This window comes from Saccoglossus kowalevskii, chromosome 17 (assembly GCF_978046115.1).
Source record: "Saccoglossus kowalevskii chromosome 17, keSacKowa6.1, whole genome shotgun sequence".
In the NCBI taxonomy this organism is placed as follows: domain Eukaryota; kingdom Metazoa; phylum Hemichordata; class Enteropneusta; family Harrimaniidae; genus Saccoglossus; species Saccoglossus kowalevskii.
In genome coordinates, this window is record NC_140657.1 from 12,375,914 (window position 1) to 12,394,998 (window position 19,085).

General features: G+C 37.2%; 1 protein-coding gene and 2 long non-coding RNA genes across 3 annotated transcripts; 1 reads left to right on the forward strand and 2 right to left on the reverse strand.

Moving 5' to 3' along the window:
- Positions 1 to 1,087: 1,087 nt before the first annotated feature.
- Positions 1,088 to 7,214, forward strand: LOC144343454 (uncharacterized). The gene is made up of 3 exons (XR_013418957.2): positions 1,088 to 1,208; positions 6,694 to 6,813; positions 7,092 to 7,214. It is a non-coding gene; the product is annotated as an uncharacterized LOC144343454 (long non-coding RNA).
- LOC144343453 (uncharacterized) lies at positions 6,456 to 7,559 on the reverse strand. Its single transcript, XR_013418956.2, has 2 exons — positions 7,382 to 7,559; positions 6,456 to 6,782 (listed from the first exon to the last, which is right to left on the reverse strand). It is a non-coding gene; the product is annotated as an uncharacterized LOC144343453 (long non-coding RNA).
- Positions 7,560 to 7,779: 220 nt separating this feature from the next.
- LOC100374601 (uncharacterized) lies at positions 7,780 to 18,840 on the reverse strand. Its single transcript, XM_085491870.1, has 10 exons — positions 18,772 to 18,840; positions 18,470 to 18,566; positions 17,749 to 17,871; positions 16,147 to 16,260; positions 14,896 to 15,027; positions 12,175 to 12,195; positions 9,241 to 9,366; positions 8,784 to 8,792; positions 8,219 to 8,454; positions 7,780 to 7,794 (listed from the first exon to the last, which is right to left on the reverse strand). Exons 1-10 carry the CDS (start codon positions 18,838 to 18,840, stop codon positions 7,780 to 7,782), a joined length of 942 nt encoding a protein of 313 aa, XP_085347996.1.
- Between the last annotated feature and the right edge of the window lie 245 nt (positions 18,841 to 19,085).

Sequence of the window (19,085 nt, forward strand, 5' to 3'; positions counted from 1 at the left end):
AGACTCGTACTTTGACTCATGGGTCTTTGCTGTGCAGTTTGTATACGCGCAATGAAGTGGTATAGTACAGTGCGTTTGGTTCACGCAGCATCTACGAACAACATCACATTCCCTATAATACTGAATCATGTGTGTAGAACCATCCATGCCATACGTCAATTGCGTAAATTATCTGTCGCCCTCTAGTGGGTGGTCAGTGATGTTTGAGTGAAAGTAGGGTGCCTCAGGCGGTGAACCGTGTATGTAGCTGCCGTAGCTCGCCGTAGCAGACTGGCAGAAATTACTTGGAGGTATGTTGCCCGCCCTCTGTGTCGAAACTTGCATGGACTCTTTGTTTTGGTATTTTCACTTGAGATTGTGGCATTGACCTGTTTGCATGCGTGTATCATGACGCGTTAATTTAGTACCGCTGTTTGGTTGCTCACAACAGCTATAGGTTCCTATTTTCTTGGGATTTGGTTTTGGTAAAGTGAACTTAGCGCCTAGTGGCGGGTTCTAGAGGCTGTAGTCAGAAGTTTCTGACCTTTATGATTATGTTTGTTATGTACCAGTCCGCTTTGGTCCGCACCATGAGGCTCAGAAAGTCAGAGACACTCGTATTTATCATAGAGTTTTAATGGTCGCAGCGTGGTAAATATGCATTTTATGTATCGGTCTCACTCAGTGTCATCAAATCGAATTGTAAATGTTCCCGCTGTGTAAGTTTGACCCTTCTGAGTGGAGTTTTGCGTTCATAATATTATTTGCTGCCATTTCTGTGTATGATAAACATATTATGCTTTCTAGTTTTCACCTTTTGCACGTGTAAGGTGCATATGTATACGCTCAGTACTGTATTATTTTATATTTTTTACAGTTTTTACGGTGTTCACGGTGTCACGTATATTGTGATGCTTATTGACGCTGACATTGTCTACACTATATGACAGTGCCAGCATCGTTTGTAACGGACGCTCTGATTCGTCCTCCTTATTACCGTTCGAAATAAACCTGTACATCAGTACATAGAAACCGCTATCGACTCTTTATTACGATAAAACTCTAGCTGATACAGTGTATTTTCATTTTCATTTCATTTTCATCGACGATTTTAGTCAACGAATCACAGACCTCCTTCTATAGCGCACATGATGACGTCACCGGGCAGAGTCAGGTGGCAAACACACTCAAATAAAATGGCGGATTATACCGACGTTAGCGGCTTTTCGGTAAGTTTATCATTGTCAAATGCTACTTAAGTCATTTTTTTATGTTTATATTGTGGCTCGAATGGTTCGAGTTTAGATCGTTATTTTGCGTAGTTATTCTGGGAGTGACGATTTTGTTTCCACCGGACCGAACATCGGTGTCTTTTTCCAGTCGCTTGCCTTGGAGACGGGTGATGTTTTGTTGACGATCGGGCCAAAATCGTCTACGGTATTGAAGCCGTAGCTGTAAATATTCATCAAAATGTATCAACATTTTGTACATTATACAATAACTCTTTATTAAAGTAATTGAGCTGATTTGGACTGGAATAAAATATTTTTATTTGGAACACATCGCAATCATTCTTCAGGAAATATTTATTCAGCAATGACTGAATAAACGAACCTTGGCTGGCAAAGATGTGTCAGGAAGTGTACACATTTGTTGGAAGTGAAAACAAAATATTCAATGTAATGACACAAATTGTAAAATGTTGTGGAATTTCTTTTGTAAATAAAAATATACTAGTAATTTTCTATTAATGATTTATTCAAGTGGGCACAATATAATGTACAGAAAGATTGCCCGTAGAGTATCGCTACACTGAAAAGTAAGCAACCGACAGCCTGTATAAAAGGGGGACTGTGATTGGCTGTTACTTACGTGAGATTTGAACGAGACTTACATAGGCGTCGGATCAGATGTATGTAGGGCGGAATTAAAAAAAATCACAAAATCAAAATCAAAGTAAAATAATAAAATAAAAAAAGGCATTAATAACAAAAGTAATAAAAACTAAAATTAAAATAAGTTTATAGCCAAAATAATTAAAGCCCGTACACTACACCATATTTTAATCAGATTGATCCTCCTTCAGCTAGCGTGTGTAAGATGAGACATGGAGTATTATAATAATACAAGCTGTTAGATAACGTGCAACAACGCCGCGGGTTAGTGACCTCTCATATACATTACGATATTCTTAAATCGATATTTCATCCAAATATTTATTAAATTTTGTTTCATTTGGCGTGTTGAAATGTCACTTGCAGTATCATTATTAGTTATTGTGACAGGCAATAGTGTAACTATCGATCTTCTTATTTTTAATAAAACATTTCCTGTGTCCTTAGTACGAATTTGTAACGGCCATCGCCGAGGCGTGGACACTGACAACATACGCTATATGCCGACGTTGCAAATTGGACTTGGAAATTGATGAAGATGGTCTCCAGAGGAAACTATTGAAATCCGGTTTTGACAAGCGAACTCAGCGGGGAATATTAGTCCAGTCAATTTATGGTTTGACCTATCACAAATTGCAACAAAAATAATTTCTGCACAATACATTCCGGGGAGGTGCTTAGATTGACATACTAAAAGTCTAGGAAAATCTAGGCTTCCGAAATATACCTAATTTGCATATATTCAAAATGGCCGTTTGGTTCATTTTTACAACATGGGAAATATAACTATTATGACATATGACATATCTTTTATTCTAAATGACATTTTTTAGATATTCAAGTTGCTGCGATATGGTTTGATGTGTGTGATTGTGAAACATTTGATTGAATAACATAAATCCAATATGGCCGTCAAAATAGTATCATTTAAATGTGCAGCCTCGAGCGGCCCCTAAGAGTCTGCTCCTCGTAGTGACTCCGTGAGCCACGCTGTGGGGTGAGGGGGGACATCGATACTAGTGACCCGATGTTCAACTAGCCACCCCACCTTCGATGCTGAAAGTCACTCTCGGTAGGACTGTCACTTCTGGGATCCAGATTTCTGTATTCGGTATTGCTTTGGATCCCGCCGAGTGCTGGACGTGGGGGGAACGCACAGACGGTGTTGATGGGAGGACCTTGGTCCCTCGTGGGAAAGTCCTTAGGGTAGGTCAATTTTATGCTCAACCTTTTCCGCTGGAAACTTTGAGACTGAAGCCAGCAGAGTCTGGAGTCAAATCTCGCGCCCGATCGGATTCTTCAATGTCTACCCCGACCCCGGTACCACAATTTTCTTTAATTCGGTGGGACGGGCAAAAGGGGTGGCCGTGTTCATGGAATATTTCGACTGGTTAGTCGGAAACAATCCACGCACTGAGAGCAGAGTGGCAACCTTCAACCTTCAAGTTGTGGCCAGCCCACTGGAATGAATTGTTTGGCGCCAGCACTCTGAAGTCTCAATGGCCTAAAAGACCTAGCCAAACGCCTAGCCAGAGTTCCCTCTGTGTCCCTTCGAGAAGTAATGCAGATCATCAGAATGATTTCAGCGGTTCACAGGGTAGTTCCCCCAGGTCGCGTTACGCAGCCGCCCGTTACAGTGCACTTTTTGCAACACCGGGGCTCTCTTTCGGGAACTGGAGAGTCGAGTAACACTCTCGGACCAAGCGATTGATGCCTTGCCCTCAGGTGGTCAGCAATTGCCAACCTCAGGCAGGGGGTTCCCTTGGACCCACTCGCCACGGCTATGGCCCCTGCATTAGATTCAGGACTGCCATATCAACTGGCTCGAACTGAAAGAAGTGCAATTAGCACTTTCTACCCATAGTTCGCATGGACAACACAGCGATGGTCTTCTGTAGCTACAAGGAGGGGGGACAGATCCCCATCGTTGTCAGTCCTAGTGGAGCAAATTCTCCTTTGGCACCTGGAATACAATAAGGAGCTAGCCGCACACCACCTTCCAGGGGCGAGAAACGGTCAAGCAGACGCCCTCTCGTGGCTGAGTGGGCTGCAAACGTCCTGGCCAGAGCGAACAGGGATCCCACCAACACAGCCTGCGCCTCGAAATGACGTGCGTACACTGATTAGTGTAGTGGAAGGGAGATCCATGCTATCCCTTTGTTGGCCAGATAGCTGACTTTTCGTCCATTGTTTGAACAAAATGGACTTGTCGTTTCAGCGATTGTTGGCTATAGATCAGCCTTGTTACCCACCATTGGGATTCTTTGGGGACGAGGCTAGCCGGTTGTCCTACCATCAAGAGGCTGTTTTCAGAGGCGTAGACCCTGAATGAAGGAACCAAATAATTGGAACTTATCGGTTGTGTTGGCCGCTCTAAGCAGCCTGACTGCCCTTTGAGCTTCTCCGATCAGCACCACTCAAACTTTTGACGTGGAAAACAGTCTTCCCACTCACCCTCGCCTCAGGTAGGCGTCGGACTGAACTAGGGGCCCTGTTCTTCTCGGACGGGTGTATCGCCTTTATGGACAATCAAGTTGTGATAAAGAAAGGAATCAGGTTTTTTGCCAGGAAGAAAATCACAGGACGCAATCCACAACCGAACGTCATTCCTGTAATGTCTGACAAGGAGTCAGCACCTGAATTTGCTTTGAAGATAGTGAGATGCCACTGTTCCACAGACTGTTGCAGTCTCAGGTGTACCTGCCTTGAATGTTCTGCAGTTTGTGGTCAATGTCTAGGATCTGGATGCACAAATGTAGTTCAGATATCTGATGAAGATAGTGATGACGATTAGCAATTACATTAATCAAACAATAAACTTTTGGACAGAATTATAACTATTTAATACAGTTTGTTAAATCAAAAATATAGTTTATAGAGTTGAAAATGTACGTTTAAATGGTCTATTATGTATATAGTATAGCAGATTTGTAGATCCAACCAAGGTGTTTCATTCCTCTAGTTTTTCTTTTAGATGTGACGGCCATGTTGAATTTATGCAGATGAAGCATCCGTCTACCCAGGAAACCATTTATTTACATCTTTTCTGTACTGTACGATTCTGTTTAAAATTGTATTCTAGCATCTTATACTTATTACTTATGCTGGATCAGAAGTTACATTAAATAATTATATTATCGCGGCCATATTGGATTTATGCTAATTTTCCTCTACCCAATCAACACATTTGGCACCCTTTTACCTTCTAATGACTCAAAACAATACCATAGCATCATGAATTTTTAAAATACCTTATCTAGAATTAAAGATATGTTCAAATAGTTATATTTCCATGTTGTAAAAATGTGCAAAATCGCCATTTTGAATATATGCAAATTAGGTATATATCGGACGCCTAGATATTCCTAGACTTTTAGTATGTCAATCTAGATACCTTTCCGAAAAGCACTGTGAAGAAATTATTTCTGTTGCAGTTTGTGACGGGTTTGCCCCTCTTTTTTGCTAGAATGACTGGACTGTATGGTACAAGATGAGAACTTACCTGGCCCGGGCGAAATGTCAAATATGTCGCCTTCTTGAGAGGCTTCTACCCCATGATCTCGCACTGGTGATGGTATGTGTTATTTCTTATAACATTGTGCGTCATGCCTCGTAATTTCCCACAGTCTCTACCTCGTGGCTGGTTTAAACAAAATGGTGACTCCTCGGTCTTAAGTTTCTTAATGCATTTTCTGTTACCTTAGTCTTGTGTAGCGTCACTTTGCCCATGCAATTGTGTCTAAAACCATATTTAATCATCATTATGTGGTTATCTTCCAACAAAATAAATATCCCAAATTACAGCCATTTCCGCTTTAACACCACAGACCTAACAGTAATAAACTCTTTTCCAATGTAGTAATTTTGTGTTTGTCTTATATACATATTGAATGATATACTATGTGTAAATGCTGTCCTTTTGTGGTGATCCATAGATATGTGTTGTGTGTTACATATAGGTGTCGATTGCATAGTTAAACCATCTTCTCTTATTACTAATACCACAATAATGACAGTACTAGTTGTGTCGAAAGCTGCGAAACACCACAGTCCCAAATGAAGATTTATGCGAATCAACGTTATTTTCTTTATCATTATAGTCAGTTTATTGCAATCACGTCGCTAAATGTTAAAACAGGACAATAGAGATGGAAATGATATTGTTGTTTAAGTTGACAGTCTCTGAAATTGATATTGTCAATCGACGAATATGTTTTTACTATCTGTTTAATTTATTCCTGTTAAAGAACAAGTATGATGAAGTAAGCGAATGAAATATAAAAGCGACCATGAATTTAGACACTATAGTCTATGAGAAGTCTGTGCCTCGGAGTTCGGAAAGTAATGTCTGGGTGCATGAGCGCACACTTTGTGGAGTGCTCGTGACAATCTTAGTACATCATTTGACATAACCGGCTGTTACGCCGATATATGAGCAAGATGATGAAAACTAATAAAAAACTTTTGAACCTTGGAATATCGCATAACCGTTCCTTATTCGAAGTTCGCTTTTCAGATACCCCGTGCAATACCGCAAATTTACTACACCCTGTAACATTATTATGAAGATAGCAGATAGTCTTATTGTTATTGCTATATATTGTTTTAATTGCATTTACAAGACCAAAGCACTAGTAATTATTACATAATCAGGCACGCATGTGCAGGAATTGTTTCAGAACAAATGATTTTATGATAATGCCAAAGTATATTAATATGTTTGTACTAAACTCTGCATGTGTACAATACGTTCTTCGTGATTGTGATACAATTTTTACAGATAATCGTAAACGTCCGTTTGTTTAATGTTCATTCTTAGTTAGACGGATCATCTAGTAACCAGGGTGACGGTCAGCAGCTGGAATGATGATGATATACTTCTAATACAAGTCATAACTCGGATCACAACTGAAATGAAAGAGGATTACAAGTACGTGAGGTACGGTTTGAAGCATCATGAAGCGCGCGTTTTAATCTCGTGTGAAAAAACGTTTGTTACAAGCAAATGTATAAGTTGCATGGGTTTCATATAGAACACTACACAACGTTACGGCTATGGCGTTTTAAAATTCAAACGCTGAGATTTGACATTAGAGTAAATAACCATCCTTTTTATGTTGGGATATTTAGTTTATGAAATGAATATAACATGCAGAGTCATTTCAGTAAAAGAAATTATTGCAGCAGTTGTCCAAATTTGATCTTATTTATATATAGGTCAGTGGTTGCCATGGAACACTATTTGAAGGCAAAAACAAGTCTCGTGACATTCTCGCTATCATCGAGATTTCAGTGGTTACAGCATGTCTTCAAATGCCAATTATGGTTTTACACAGATTCCGTAAATATAACTGAAATATACGTAATTCATTGTTTGTCTTTTGTATTCCTGCATTTTCTCAGGTAGACTGTATCACTATAACTTTGAGTAACATAAAAAAACAAATCCAACTCTTTGTGTCGTGCATAATAATTAATAGCTATGTAAAAAAACATCTCGTTCTTACCTGCCTGGAATCTCCCAACTATATCCGAACTCAGTTGCATTTTGAGTAAATTTTAAGCGACCAGTCGGCAACAGCATCTTCATATCATTACTGGCATCACCGTCAGAATCACCGAGCATTCCACAAACTGTCCCATGCCAGTCGTTTTCAACAGATGCTTTCACGTTGCCATTCCCGTTCCACGTGACTGTGAATATGTCGGAGAGCTCAACATGCACTCGCTTATGAAGAGTATCGACGAAGATTTTGACACCACCTTCGACAGTCATCGGTAGTTTTGATAGAACAGAACTTCCATTTATCTGAAGATAATAATACGTAATTATGTATGTATATGTTTACATACTTCCTAAAACATTTTACTACATGCAGCAGTGTGAGTAATGTAGAAACACGTGTTATGTAGCACAAAACTGAATTCAAGAAAAAAGCATTAATTTTTGTACCGAGCTTTACCAGAATATTTACTGTCATAGAATACACACGTGAAGTAAAAAATAGCTGGACAGTAATGTTCACTTATTCATGATGTATCCAATTTATTCGGGTTTGAGAAAAAAGTATTGTAAATATCCTGACAATGCTTTTGATTACGGAAACATTTTTCACGTGCACTCTATTATCAACGTATAACTGGTCAACATAAATAAAATAATACGAGGACGAACTGGTACTTTGGAAAGCATAAGTTGAAACAAAGCAATTGAAAGAAATTCAAGGATCAAGTATAAGGGCTATTATAGTTTCTATATAACAATTTTATTTCGCTATCTAGTTATTTGTTTTTTTTTCTTTTAGAAGCGGGGTACGCATGCATAGACATCTTGGATACTTTACCTTTACTTCTTTAGAAGTAAGGTCAATAACTGTGTTGTATACAATGACTCTCACCGCAACCACGTAAGCTTTTTGGTGACCCATCATGTCTTCAGCAGATGCATGTTTGGCAATAACCTTAAACCTAGGTGTCATAACGCATTCCTGGAATAGCACGTATGAGCATATCCCGTGGAACTTGAAATCCATACCATCGAAACTACTGTACTTTGGGTCGCCAATGACATTTGGGTGACCTTATAATAGCATTGACAAGAATTCGATTGTACTGTATGTTTGTATGTTTGTTATGAATATTTTTGTTTCATATTCAGTTGTAGCAATTTAATTTATCGATAATCACGTTTCATGAACAGCGTAATGTGGAAATAACAATAGGTTATTTGAGATAAATTGTTTTACAAACGAATGAATGTTTTTTAATATCGTTCTGCAGTAATGCAGGGAAAAACAGTCTGTGATAGTCTTTTTTGTACATTCAATGGTTTACATTATAGACCAACGATGGTTGCATATGTATATTTTATAAACAAAAAAAATAGTGCGATATTATTCATATACTCACCTCCCATTCCTACAGTTGATGAAAAAATAAAAAATACATTGAAACAAAAATGATTATTGCGGCACTGTAATTTTTTTTAAACGTCGCTTTAAAAAAATATTATACAATTACGAGACAAGGTTAAAATGAGAACTTTATGTTGTGGTTCTCAGTATGTTCAAATCACTTGTTTGCAAATGCAAATGACATAATATAGATATTGACAACGCATATATGTATAGTTACTTACTTTTTGGAATCCAGCAAAGTTTATTATTTGGGCATTCACAATACTTCTTTTCCACAAATCCATCAATGGGCGAAGTGCTGCATACACCCTTGCAGTTCGATTCACAGTCAACTGATACGTAATATCGCGTTATTTAAAAGAAATCAGAAAGAACAGTTATTTGCACTTAATTCGACAATATTTCGAACGACTCAAAATAAGTTGACACAGAGTGATTTTGTAATTTACCTAGTTGTTTACAGCAAGAACATCTGTTTTCACATAATCCCGGTAAATGATATGCAACTTCGAAGCCTTGTTGACATTGTGGACGACACTTACCACGGCCAGGAAAAGTCTCGGCACACTTGTCAACTGTAACAATAGTAGAAGTTACCATTGACTTTATATTAAGATTATCCTTACTATTCCAATTAATAATACAAATATACCTTTCCAGTTTAAATAATGAATAACCCACACCCATGTCGAGAACGTTAAATCAAAACGAATCTCAAAATACCCGTCATTCGACAATCTTAAAAGATGCAATATGGACGAATATTTATATTTATTTATATTTTTTTTTGAAAAATGTGTATGTGATTCAAGAATCACAGCAGCAACTGTGGTAATTTACCATTCAGCAATTAAATTGCAAAACGTAGAAACGTGGGCTACAAAAAGGCAAACGTTTTCCTTTGAGGGATACCAAAGTTGTTCGAAAATTCGTGCGCCTAGTAATACTCGGGGCAGACCGTCAGGGGGTTTACTTATTTTAATTAAACATAGCCTTTGCAAGTATATCACATATTTGGAATCTGATAATGCCAATATATTGCTAAAGTTAGCATTTCCAGTTACCGCCCCATTGATACTTGGTTTACTTTATATTACATCAAAAGGCTCCTCTAGATATTCTGACGATGATATCTTTGATACTAGTGAGGGCAAAATTTCTGCGTTCCATAGTAAATATGATCAATGCAAAATTTTATTATGTGAGAATGTTAACGCCCGAACAGGTGTACTTGAAGACAACATTGTTTATGACAGTGTTGATTACTTACCGATAGATAACAACATTTATGACACAGTTCAAAGATTACGTAATAGTTGCGACACAGATGTCAATGAATATGGTGAAAAACTGGTGGAGTTGTGCAAGACTTTATCACTGAACATTGTAAATGGTAGGACAAAAGGTGACTGTTATGGCGCATTTACTTATATGTCCGCAATGGGGAAAAGTCTTGTTGATTACTTACTTGTATCGAAAGATATTTTTAACAGTATTTTAATTTTTTTAATCGGTAATAGATTGGAATCTGATCACTTCCCTTTACAATTTACGCTAGAAACGAATTTTATGATTGGTAGTTATGCAGAAAATAGTGCACATCAGTCCCAGTCGTCTCAACCGTTTACAAAGTTCTTCATAATGTGTTTACTAGTTTATTTAATGAAGATATGCTGCAAGATGCAGTTTACCTTTTTTTGGATAGTTTATTGGAAAGTGTTGATATTTTGGTACAAAAAATTAATGAACTGTTTTATAAAGTTGCGAAGCCTAAATTGCCATTTCACGATAATGCATTTTAGGAAAATGACTGGTTTGATAAAGAGTGCTTTTTATTTTAAAAAAAATGTATATTGCCTATTGAACACGTATAGAAAATTTAAGAATTTGAGAAATTTGGAAAATTATAAAAGAAAAAAAACTCGATATCGCAATCTTTGACGTGAAAAGACAGCTAATTTTAAAGCTAAGGTTCTACAAGAAATTGGACAAGCTTTAAAGGAAACGACTCCAGAAAGTGTTTGTCTTTTTTAAAAAAATAAGAGAGACCCTGGGGGGACTTGGGTATTCATAATGAGGATATTATCATAGAGGTATTGGACCAGCCAATCACAGAAGATGAAGTTATTGCTAATATTAATTGCCTGAAAAACAATAAATCCCCTGGTATTGATGGAATACGGACAGAATTTTATAAGATATGTGGTCATTTATTTCCTTGCTATGTCAACTTTTCAATGTAATTTTTAACACAAGTATGTTTCCTGTGTCCTGGTCTGATTATTTTCCCTATTTTTAAAAAGGGTAAAAAAGATGAACCAAACAATTACAGGGGGGTCACATTACTGCCCATTATCAGTAAGATCTTTACTAGAATGTTATACAATAGGTTGCTCTTCTGGGAAAACAATTGTGCCTCTCTTAGAGAGTAAACCCCGAACACAGAACGCGTACATACCGAATTTTGTAAATATACCCTGAAACAGAATATACCAGCAACTAATACTGCAGTACGAGGAGAGCTTCGGAGATTTAGTTTACGTGCATTAAGGCTACCCAGAATGGTAAAATATTGGAAAAAATACTAAAAATGGATACAAACAGATACAAACAGATATGTACATCAATGTTATCTAGATTGATTGCTGGGTCAATGAACTAAAAAATATCCTATTGAATAACGGTTTTGCTGAGGCTTGGTATAACCAGGGAGTTGGAAATGAACCCAAATTTCTATTTGAGTTCAGAAAACGATGTAAAGACATTGAATTTCAACAATGGCATATAGACATAGACAGCTTTAGTAGACTTGATACTTATAAATTGTTTAAGGAGGCACTTTCCCTAGAACAATATCTACTAATTCCAATGAAACCTATTTTTAAATGGGCACTAACGTTTTTTCGTGTGTCAAGCCAGGAACATACTGAAGAGGGAAGACATGTAAATCTTCCACGGGAAAATAGGTTATGCCACAGTTGTCATGATGGCAACATAGAAAACGAGTATCATTTTCTTTTGATATGTACTTCCTACCAGTCTTTGATGGAAAAGTATATTCCTAGACAGTATTTTATTAACCCCAATATAGAGAAGTTTGTTCAGCTTATGTTCTCATCCAATGTGGACACTGTGAGAAATTTAGCCAAATTTTTATTTTTTGCTTTCAAACAGAAAGAACAATACATGCCTTGAGTCTGTCCTTTTTATACGCATGTATTTATGTATTTATATTTAAGGTCACTAAATTACTGTTGTAATTTCCTTTTGCACAAAGGGCCGGAGGCCTAGGGTGCATACTGAATAAAAATAATATATAAAAAATATCATAAATTACATCCGTAATGCCTCCGTAATGCTATACGTAAAAATCCCGAACCTACCTCCGTCTTTCAGATTACATTCTGTAAAACAAAAAGGAAAACAACTAGATGAATAATAGAACATTAATGCCGAATAACTTGAATTAATTTAAATTTAATTTTTCCGTTTTTAATAAAAAAAATGAAACAGATAAATACAGATGTCGCTAGAACGGCAATTCCTACATCCATCAATGTCAGTTTACGACACACAAGCGTATCGGCGCTAGAGAATGTGACTAATTATGTTAAAGTTTTTTTTCATATTTCTTTTAACACGTTTTTCAAGGATTAAGAGAAGTATGAAATTACTTTTAAGGCAGCATTTGTCTTTTTTCGTGCATACGCAAGGTTCGTCCACGCATTGCTTCTCTGTTGGTTCACAATCCTCGTCTTTGTCAATGCACCTTCCTTGACAGTGGGAATTAAATTTGCAGCTATTGAAGCCTGTAATTAGAAAATATTCGTGGATTATTTTTTATTTATTTTTTATTTTTATTGAGCTACCGCAAAAAAAAAAACAATTATAGGCTTGCACAAAAATATCACAAATAAAACAACATTTAACAAATATTTAAAAACCATAAATAACTATGACAAAATGCGACTACATTGTTTTAAAAACTATTAAAAATGTTAAAAATATTAATTGTGTTGTTTTTTTACTTTGTATTGAACAGAGCAAGTACACGAGGATAGTATTAACATTTTTTGACAAAAGTCGCATCTTGACATATTGGGACAAGGAAAAGCGAGCGCAACCTCGTATGACAAGGTGTAAAATGGGATTTTCGCCAAAATTTAGAAGCAATTGTAATAAGAATGGAAGAATTTCTGTAATAAGTATTTCTAAAGGCAATAAGTTGAAATGGTTGCAAAGTGATACACAATCTTTTGAAGAGTATATTATATTTGACGGTGTACATACACATTTGATAAATTTCTTTTGAACTCGTTCAATTTTATTAACAAAAAATGTTTGTGAAGGAGATCACACATGTTCGTAATACTCAAGATTGCTTTTCCTTTTTTTTTGCAAATGTTTTGTGCCAGGCGACAGTTTCGGACATTGAAATATCACTGTTGTCTCTCCTGACTTTGCAAATTGCAAGTGCTAGTCATTGACACATAGTGAATTTTTACCAAAGAAGTCATATTCATGTTTGGAACTACATGACAGGGCTGTGCGGCCATTTGTCTATCAAATAGCAATTTCAATGCGCTGTTCTGGCGTCAACCAGGCCCGGCCAAACACAAACACCGGCGGAATTTAACCAAGGCTCCCAAAAGCGGAATTGGCCTTCCCATTGAGTCTATGGCACACTCACCCAGGGTAGGGGCCGACCCTTTTTGATGTTCGGCCTAAAGAAGGGTTCGAGTGTGATGCGACAGCCACTATGCTACCAAGATTGCTCTTCACTGACGTTGCACATAAGGTCTTAATACGATATGGTCACTATCAATTTTTTTTAGAAAACCTAACACTTTAAACGTTTTCCAACAACCTCACGAATTGTATTTACTGTTGACAGTCATCGGGCCTAATGTAATTGTGTATCCTAGATATTCAAACGCCGAATGTATTTAATGGGAAATGCGAAGCATTTCAAGCGAGAGACTTTAGTCCCAAGAGACGGTCGTGCTTACCGGCACTCCATAATTCCTGTCCCGGCGTTCGCAATTCATTTATGCCTATTACATTTATACACAATATATATTAATAATAACAGATTAATGTTAGGTACGACCGACTGTCGACAATCTAGAATTGTATATATGTGTTTATAATTAAATTACGTTTGATGCTAAAAGATATGACATTACATATATTTATACAACTCGAAACGATCAATTTGTTATTGTCTATCACTGTTTCAAGACATTTTTACTTCCACTTTTGTTCACGTCTTAACCTTACAAACATCAAAGTCATTTTTATCAACTTTCATCAACATACATGGTTTTTCCAAATTTGTGTTTAAACAAGTTGACGGTGGACCGTTGAAAATAGAAAAAAAATGACGTCCATTTGGTTCATAAATAACAAAGAAAACAAATATTAGTTCAATGTTTAGGATGACACGTGTATTATTTAAACAATAATGTATTCAATAATGAACGAAAACACACTTTGCATTATGGAGTGCAAAGTGTGCTTGAGACCGCTACGTCTTGCTTCACTGCACCCCATCTTGCTTGCGAGCTGAAGCGTAAAATTCCCGCTGGAAGTCGGCGAGCTCAACGACAGGAAGGTCTTCAAAATTGGTGGCGTAACATGTACTCTCTATTTAGTCTGCTGTGAAGTATTTTTTTTCATTTCATGCATTTTCGAGCGTATTTAACTGGGTTTCGTCGACATTGAGCTACGTTTATATACGCGTTGGACGTAGGTACCGGGTGTTTCTCGCGAAGTTGGGATTGGCCAGACGACGATTTGTGTTTGTCGTTATGGCGGGAATGACATTTTTCATGTAAACTAAGAACAAATAATTATTTTTCATGTAGTTCAGAGTTATTCATTTTTAGTTTACATTTTATTCGTTTTCACCACATAATTTCCCTTATCATTAAATGCCCGTCTCTTTATTTGTTTCCCGAACATTTTATTCCTATGCATTGCACGGAACCTTGATGTGCAATAATGCAATACATTATCGCGAATAATCTGTGGCAATGACGTCATAAACTTCGCTGGTATTGACAATGCTATAATATAATACACAATAAAACACGTGAACTTACCTGGATCCAAATCCGGGTCCAAACAACAAATGTGTCCTTTAGAACATGTGCAGCTTCTTCCGGGATATTTTCTGAAGCCTCCTGAGCATGAGCTACTGGTCGTACACACACCACCACAAAACTCGCACTTTTCTAGGGAATGTTCAAAAATGATTTAAAGGACGGCAGTCGTCGTGCCGCGTCCTGTTCGATACGGGACTCATAGCGACGTATACAACGCGTGTAAAATACATTGTTTATTTACATGAAATTCTAACACGCGCTGCGCGACGACCACCGCGCTTTAACATATGTACATAATATTATAGATATCTCATAGAAGCTACTTCTTCTTCTTAATATGCAATGAACGGTAGCTAGATTAGTGGACGCGGTAATTGGAATGAATGAAACACGGTTTCCAAGTCTCGTGGTTCTCTCCCTCTCAACGAGATTTTGGCGGCCATTGAGAAATACACCTATACAATTTCATAGTTATAGTCATTACATCATCTTCATATATAGTTTAAAATATATATAGCTCAGTCAAAAAAAAATATATTATTATTCGAAATATATGCGTTTTCTAATATAATCGATGATAATTGTGTATGAGTCAATCAAGAAGAAATTATATAAATCTCATGGACGCGAACATATGATGAATTATAACCAATATGAAGTAACAGCGGCATTGTGCTTTGCTGCGTTAAAGCGGGAGGGTCGTCACCTGCGCACGCGTGGGAATTGAGTCCCAAGCGACGATAACAACACACGCTAAAAACGCAAAGGCTCAGGAGTAGATGAATGTTTTTAAATAATGCCACGCTATGGCCATCTGACGCATGCGCAGGTGACGACTCCCCCGCTTTAAACTTCCGTATGATAAAAATGAGTAATTCAGTCTCTGAATGACTCGTTTGCATCAAAGTTCCCGTCCATAACTGGACCAGGTGTCAAACGATGTTGCACAAACACACACGCCCACTTTTACGGTACATGGTTACTAATTTTTTTTGAAGTGAAGGGGTATTAATCAATAAATGTGCTATACGTATACAAGTGTGGTGTAGTTAAAACTGGAGAGTAGTCACCTGCGCATGCGTCAGACAGCCATAGCGTGTCGTTTTTTACGAACAAGAGTTTATCCATGAGCCTTTGCGTTTTTTAGCGTGCGTTGTTATCGTCGCTTGGGAATCAATTCTCGCGCGTGCGCAGGTGACGACCCTCCCGCTTTAATCGATATACCTTGCGGCAGAATATGATACTCACTGCGAAAACAAGTGTAACCCACTCGACATGTCATGCCAGAGCTAGCCAGTTCAGATTCAAATGGATCAAGCTCGTTTTTTCGACATACTCCCATCGCATCGTGACAAGATTTGCCTTTCAAGAAAAAAGACATGTTGTTTTATTTATTTGATTCCTAGTAATATTTTAAAATTACTTAGCAAATGTGTTTGCTGGTAAAAGATGAACATGTAACATTTCACTGAACAACACTAGAACATTTTGAAATGTACGTGTTTTTTTTTTAAGATGACCCTATTAAAAAGTCTAAACAAACGAGAACTTTTACACAGATTCAGCCAAAGATGATTATAACACAAAGTATCTTAATTTATGCGAAAGTACATTGAAACAGTGAAAAGGTCTCCGTTCCATGCATTTCTCGTCCAAAACAGGTGGTTGGAACGTTTCGTATACCCCAATTTAAACATAAGTTGAAAAAGCCTCAAAATACTAGTATAAATTTGATGTCTAAATAAGCCATTATCGGTTTTATGAGCTTATACTCCACGCATAAAATAGCGTAATTATTTATTTAATTTCAAAAAAATGCGTTGATCGCTTGTTCACGTTGACCATGTGTGTTGACTTTAGTTACGTTTTCTGTAGAACAGGACGCGAGCCGTCAGCTGCAGGTCCAGATTAATGACACAAATTATCAGTTACCAACACTACATAAAAAAATGACTCGGTTTCTTATCCCTCTTCTTTAGAGTCTACAGCAGAACTTGTTTTTTGAAAATCGGATAGCAACTTATTGAAATCGATAGTTGTGTACTCAATACAACAGTGTAGTGAAGTTAACACAAAATAAGAACTTCCGAAAGGGAATTCGAAAAAAGTAAGTAATGCACTAAAAACAATTAACAAAAAAAGTTAAGGCTGTCACGTCTTAAATATAATGCCTGTAACAACCGTGAACTTTAACTTGAACATGCAGTATCACCCACACTTATTAAGAAAAAAGACATACCCTTTCTCTATGCCGTTTGACAGTGACACAAATTGTATTTTTAACTAAATAAGCCAAAATAAAATAGTGTCTAAGACACAGCACACATTAACTCAAATACAGTCAGGAATAATGCAGGAGAGCACTGTATACACGGTTGACGTTAATTACTCTAAATGCAAGAAAGTCTCACTAGTCACCAATCCGTTGATAAACGTGCGCTAGCAGGTCCTTCAAGTTGTCGATACAATCCGACCAAAATCTTCGATAATTGTTTCACCAAACAAAACTAAAAGTTACACGCTATTCACGTTGAACTATCAAGTTGAATCGATTTGCGTAGTGTATACGCGGTTTATAAACACACTTATAACCAATTTTTCTATTTCATTTTACGAACTTCAAATTCTTGACTATTTTCAAGTTGGAATGGCCGCCCCAATTGGGTTCAACAAGTTCGAGCAGTCAAACACCCCCCAACCCCACCATCTTTCTCACCATGACCCCCTCCCCGACCACGATTCAATTTGATGACATATTTTACGTAGCCAAGAATTTCTTTTTTTACCGGTTATCCGCGTTTATTTACTTAAAAAAACATAACTGAGTGCCTAGACTAAACAAGTACTTACTGACGCAGCATACTACTCCACTCATAAATCCAGTATAGCAATTGACTTGCACCTCGCTTCTAATATCGCATCCAATAGCAGCTTCCCGCAATTCGCCGCCACACTCTGACGTACAGCTGGCAACTAAGAGGAACAAGTAAAGAACGGGTAGAATACTCTGATACTCCGAATATCATAACTTTATGATAATCATTGAGGACATATGAATTACAGATGTCATTGTTTCATAGACTCATTCGTGTGCTACAATAACAACGGTTTGGGGATGATGAATCCAATGAATTAACAAGCATGCGGAACAAAACATTAGTATTAACAATAATTTCTTGTTTACCAACAAGTCTTGGCTGTTCTGAAAACACATTGTTCACATCTCAGTGCTACTTTTTAACAAGTTACTTGAAATACAGTCATTCTGTGTATACTTATTGGTAGTTAATATTGCCGCAATTTTGAAAATGCAACTTCAGAATAAACAAAACTTGCAATGTCCCTGTATGAGAAGTTAACACCCCAATTCTGTGATGGTTTGTCGTTGTGAGACGGCTTCGCTAAATAAATATCTCGTAAATTACGTTCTTCAAAAAATCAGCCTCCGCAAGCCCGCAAAATTCAAATATGGTATACTATCTCCTAAATTACGTTCTTCTGAAAATCATCTCCCACAAGCCCGCAAAATACATGTTCGCATGCACATCATCTCTTTAATAAAATCACTCACTTCCGTCATATGGCGATTCGTCATCATAATGAAAGTCGGGCGTGAATGGGCTCCTTTGATATCGTTCAAGAAGTTCATCAACGTGAGCAGCACGAGTCTAAAACGAATAGAATAATTTAACTCAGTATATCTTACTTCGTTTTCATACAATCCATTCGACTCACGCCATCTAACTCCTATCACGCACAATACCACGCAAACCACTCACTCACTCACTTCCTCCCATTTACTCGTACATTATGTTATTTTGTCATTCCATCGAGTTTTACTTCATGTTATTATTGTATTGAATATAAACTTACATTCGGTAATTCAGCAGTTATTGGTGAGTACCATATCACCACTAATACAACGGCCAGTTCTTTAATCATAATTAGAAAACACTTGTTCGATCTATTAAATAGGAAAAAGCATTTTGGTTAATAGGATAATAACTGATTAGAAGGCTAGGGCATCATATTTTAAAACCCGCGTACCACCATTCTTGTTACATAAGGTGTAATTTAGCTTTGGCTATAAAGACGGTATTACATCTTTGACAAATATTCCCAGACACAGACGGTTTCGTGACGGAATATGTATGTTAGCACTCTCATTTGTAATTCACTCATAAAAT